At 29.4% G+C, this 5,592-nt stretch overlaps 1 protein-coding gene across 1 annotated transcript; it reads right to left on the bottom strand.

Moving 5' to 3' along the window:
• Positions 1–714: 714 nt before the first annotated feature.
• On the bottom strand, positions 715–4,275 carry LOC107876100 (inositol oxygenase 1). The gene is made up of 10 exons (XM_016723102.2): positions 3,972–4,275; positions 3,782–3,887; positions 3,202–3,283; positions 2,716–2,920; positions 2,386–2,498; positions 2,157–2,279; positions 1,850–1,919; positions 1,655–1,733; positions 1,214–1,295; positions 715–1,039 (listed from the first exon to the last, which is right to left on the bottom strand). The coding sequence occupies exons 1-10, from the start codon at positions 4,000–4,002 to the stop codon at positions 1,013–1,015; spliced, it is 918 nt and encodes a 305-aa protein (XP_016578588.2). The 5' UTR covers positions 4,003–4,275; the 3' UTR covers positions 715–1,012.
• Between the last annotated feature and the right edge of the window lie 1,317 nt (positions 4,276–5,592).

Raw genomic sequence — 5,592 nt, 5'->3', positions numbered from 1 at the left:
TTATTCGATTTGTCGAAAGCGAAAATACACAGCAAAAAATTAACCCATCCAAAAAATTATTTCTTCAACTCAACGTAAACTCTCACTCCATTGTCATTCCTTATGACAATTGGAGAAGAATTACCTTCAACGACATATTTCATTTCAATTTTTTTACGTATTTCGTCGAGATCCGATTCCATGGCGATCGTAGCAATCAATTTCAAGAAAGTTATACTTTCCAAAAAAATAATTGTGTCACTCTTGTAGGATTGATAACTAATTTTCGATTCCCAAATTTCAGAATGTCACAACAATATGGGGATATTCATATTGATTTTAGAAGAATTGAAGAACGCAGTAGAAGAACAATTTTTTTTTTGTTTTCCAGATCATAAATCCACAAACAAAAACGAAATTATTGTGATGTTTAAGAAAATTTTTGATTTTTTTTTTGTTTTCCAGAATCATAAATCCATAAACAAAAATGAAATTACTGTGATGTTTAAGAAAATTTTTGAAATTTAAATTTCAGGTATTATTTTTAATCATACACTACTTAATGTTAGCTAATTATTACCGTTAATTAAGGAACTGTCAATTAATTTATGATTTATCTTGCCTTAAGTATAGAATTAACTGTTTTATCATACATTTGAGATATATATAATGGACAATCAAATGTATGAGTATATTTGTAAAAGTAACCTTCGTAAAAATCATAAAAGAGAAAACTTGAAGGAATTTTTATATAATTAGTTTCACTGGATAAGGAATTTATGTTGTTTACACAAAGATTTACAAGAAAGTAATGAACTGGAAAGTGGACCATCAACTTAAACAGCCACTTTATTGCTAAGCCAGACCATATTTTTACATTGCAAAACACTAAAACAAAAGACAGAAAATAAAGATTAGATAAAAACAAGAAAAACTATCCAACTATCGGGCCCTACAAGCTATGGTCTTTATTTAGTTTTAATTTTCTAAATTGTCAGCTCTTCCATATGTTAATTCTTCTAAACGCAACTCTTCACCATTTCAGCTTCGCTGGGAAATACTGTACAATACAACATTTATGTTAATCAGTTAAATAATCCTGAAAATTAAATATTACAGTAAATTAATCAAACCAATGAATTGCCTAGATTTATTTAAAAAGAAAAAAAATTAAGCTTTCATTTTTTAACGATATTTTGCATTTTGAGCTAATTTTATCTGACTTAATGCTCACCTTTTCAACGAGAGACATATAGTAAGGTTTAACTTCTTCCACGTTAACCTGAACCTTGCTTTTGCTGTACAAGTCATATTTGCTGCACCATACAATTAAAAAAAATATTTTTAAAAAATAATGATATTTATTAAAAGTTACTCGCTCTATTTCAAAAAGAAAGACCTATTTTTTTTTAATTCGTTTCAAAAAAAATAATCTCTACATGACATGTTTAAGATCACAAGATTAAAAAGCATTTTGGTACATTTTTCACAACTTTAACTTAAAGCCACAAAATTTAAAAGTGTTTTTTATTTTCTTAAATTTTGTGTCAAGTCAAAGTAGATCATTCTTTTTTAAATGAGAAGAGTATGATAGAATGTTTCTTCTCTTCTAAAAATAAATTTAATTTCTTTAATTCAACTAATATTTGGGATCAAAAAGAATATTAGATCTTACTTAAAAATATGAAGCCATTTGAGATTTTCTTTATCTTCCTTATTCATTAGTTCCATATAAGCTCCAGATTTATGCAGGACTGCCACATTTAACAAGTAACAACACATCATTTAGCCACTTATACATCGTTAAATAATAAATAAAATAAAATAAAGTAAAAAACTCCAATCTACTTTCTTTTTCTTTTGTCCTTACCATAAAATGAATGATATCTAATGATGAAAAGACCAGCTGATGGCAACGTTGTCCCATTTTCCTTTGCAACCTGCACGTGAATGACACTTCTTTTTAATCACGTATATACAATCTAATAATAATAACTACTAAATCATAACCTAGTATACTTTATGTTATCTTCAAATTCAAATTAGTTGGATTTGGAAGGTTAACCTTTTCCTCTTTTTTACTTTGGATTACATGGGATAAATTTAGATTAATCGAATTTTACGCAAAAATCGAGCACGAAATTAAAAAAATTACTATATGGTTTAAAGAGTATTACCATGTACATATAGTCATCGTGACCCCATGACATCATGACGTTGTGTAGTCCACAACCCTTAGAATAGATTCCAAATTTGCTGTTGTAAGTTGGATTATTGTAGTCAGGGTTTTCCTTGAAGTACTACATCAACACCAAAATTAGTACTTACTAAATTTCAATGTGTGTTGAAATTAAGGAATTGAACAAAGCTAGTAAAAAGGAAAAAGGAAAAAGGAAAAAGAAAAACCTTGGAGTGAACAATAGAGTCATGGAAAGCACAGCCAACAGGGAATGTGTCACCAACAACAGCCCATTGAGGCAGCTCTCCAAAGCTAGGAAGAAGAAGCACTTTCCCCAAATCTTACAAAAAAAAAAGTGTAGCACCATAATTAGTCTCAAACCAATTTTAATACAATAACTACTACCACATATTTAGTGTAATTTTGCAAATAGAGTTAGAAGAACGTGAAAAGTGATGTGTATGCCTCTACCCAATGAGAGTAGAGATATTTTCATTAGACCCTCAGCTCAATTAATATTAATATTAATATTAATACAACAAAGAAAGAATTTGCACCATGAATAAGGGCAGTCAAATGAAGCCAGTCTTCATCAGGATAATCTTTCCTAATGGCTTCAGCACTTTGCAACAAATGCTGAATTTGGGGTTCATCCAAGTCAGGGTCACTGTCATCAACTACATCATTCAGTAGTTCACAGCATTGCCAGATGCTCATTTCAGCCTTGTCCAATTTTGCATATTTAGCCCTCATCTTTTTAACCTGTAACACAGAGACGCCTTAATAAAATTAGTAGTTTAAATCTTAAATATACACGTATACATATAAAAATAATATTATAATAATTTAAAATTATCTTTTTTAATTTTATATTTTTAAAAGACACGTGACCTTTCTCAACCTTCATTATTATTTCAGGTGAATTTGATATTATAAAATTTACTATTAAAATTTTTGAGGCTTCAAATCTTGGGGCCAAAACAAACATTTTACTAGCCTTAATCTTGAGTTTGACCAAATAAAGGTTAAACAGAGATACTTACGAAGTCAAAAGTCTGATTTAGGTGATTGATCTTGTAAAAGTTTTCTACCCCTTCTTGCCTAGCACTTTCAGCAGTGTAGTCCCTGTATTGAACATTGCCAATTTGTCAATTTTTGTTACACAAAAATGTACATATACTGAAAAAGTTCACTTCTTTTTTCTCATAAAAAAATAGAAAAATAGAGGAAATTTAGAGATGTGCTGTTTGTTTAATTTTTTTCAACACTTATTGATTAAGAAAATGACACCGAAATAATCTCAAGGACCATTTATTCCTTGTCACAGAAAACTATAGGATCGAATCGTTCAGCAGATCATGTTTTGGGCCCTAAAACAATTTGACTTAGTTAAGCAATAGTAACATATTGGTGTTAATTTAAAGATGGTAATTTATATGCAGCTTTATCTCAATTTTATCAAAATAAATTAAAGTGGTGTTTACGCAGACTTAATTAAACATTCTCACCTAATCAGAGCAATGTTTTTTTCCGGATTAAACAAAATCCCCTCCCAAATTCCAACACAAAAATTTATTAAAGATTAAGAGAACACTATATAGAGCTCAAACGTAAGACAGAGACCTAAAATTATGCCCAAACGCATTTGTTTCAGGCGCCGCAAATACACCATCCACTACCAATTCCGTTTCATTCACACCGTGGACAGTCGTTTCGTCAGCCTGGATATCTGAGAAACATACATTATTTAACAAAAAAATATTGATCTTGAAGAACCAAAAAAGAAGAAAAATATTAGAGATTAAATCTATACCAAAGGGAAGCTGCTCAATGAGGATAGTCATAGTGAATGGAAAAAAAAAAAATAACGAAAATACAAGGACCTAAATCTAAACTTTACTAATAAAAAAGATCAAATAGGGAGGATATGTTAGAAAAGTATGCGTAGGTTGCGTGTTTTAGGTTAAAAGAAAAGAGAGTATTTATAGCAGCCGGAAAGTCCTTCGCTGCGATTTCGGACGTTTGGAGTCCTTCCCTGAAAATCTCTAAACTTTGTATCCTCCCAACTAAGTTTTTTTTTTTTTTAATTATTATTCTATTCATTATTCATTATACATTCAAGCCAAGTGTTTGTTTGGATTACGTTGGGAAACATAAATAAAAAACACACCGGTAGCTAGTAAAGCTAAATAGCAAGCTGTATCCCAGTAGAAATCACCACCTTCTTTCTCTCCCTAGTACAGTGTGAGAAGGCAAGGCTGAACAAGTTGCAATTGCAACTCTTTACTAGGTGGGGACTGGGTTACTTGCCTCATGCAACTAGGCTAGCCATGGACCTCCACCTTTTTTAAATTTAATTATTCATCAAAATAGGCAGACAATTAATTAGTTATCCATTTTAATCATATTACTTATGTATGGGTTAGGTTTAGTAGAGATTTATATGTTAATTTAATTGTTATTCATCAAAATAGGCAGACAATTTATTTATTAATTATACATATAAATCATATGTTAGTACATATGCGTTGGGTTTAATATTTGTTGTGCGTTTTATAATTGGAGATCTATATGTTAGTTTAATTGTTGATCGTTTTATCACTTAATTACTCAAGTATTTGTACTTTTACCTCATGTTTGATGATGATATTGTGATGTAATAAATGGAAGAGTTAATACATAAAAATGACTTTAAACATGACACCAAACTATAATTTTGATAGTGCATAAATATGACCTTTAACTATTCAAAACTGCATAAATATGACTTTCAATCCTACGTAACAAAATGCGTGTTCAACTCACAAAACTGGGCGCGTCCAGCTTAAAATCTAAGCGTATAATATATAAATATGACCTCAAACTTTGACAGTGCACAAATATGACCTTTAACTATTCAAAACTGCATAAATATGACCTTTAAATGACTCTTCACTATTATTTTTTCATTCGGCTCAAAGATGAAAATGATATTTAATTTCTTTTGTCATTGCTGAAAAAGGTAATATTGAAGATTTAATTAATTAGGCGGGTCAACCTTATACAAAAAAATTGAACGGGTATGTATATATATTATAAAGCAGAGGATGAATTTAAGTTATATAATATATCTAAATATTATTTATTTAAATATTAAATTAAAGATGAAACTATAATAATAATAATAAGAAAAAATATAGTTTAAATAAAACATTATTAAATTAATGTTATTAAAGATAGTAGCAGTAGTATATTAAATTAACGTTATCAAATTAACGTAATTAAAAGATGTTATTAAATTAACGTTATTAAATTAACGAGGGACGGACCTACGTGGTTGTCATGGGGTTCACCCGAACCCCCTCGATAAAAAAATTACGTTGTATATATATAAGATAGAAAATGTATACTTATGTACGTATGTTAATGTTGAACCTCATCAAACAAGATACTTA

The sequence above is a fragment of the Capsicum annuum genome, chromosome 6, assembly GCF_002878395.1.
Source record: "Capsicum annuum cultivar UCD-10X-F1 chromosome 6, UCD10Xv1.1, whole genome shotgun sequence".
NCBI lineage: Eukaryota > Viridiplantae > Streptophyta > Magnoliopsida > Solanales > Solanaceae > Capsicum > Capsicum annuum.
The sequence above is the reverse complement of the archived record's forward strand: the minus strand, read 5'-3'. Positions and strand labels throughout refer to the sequence as shown.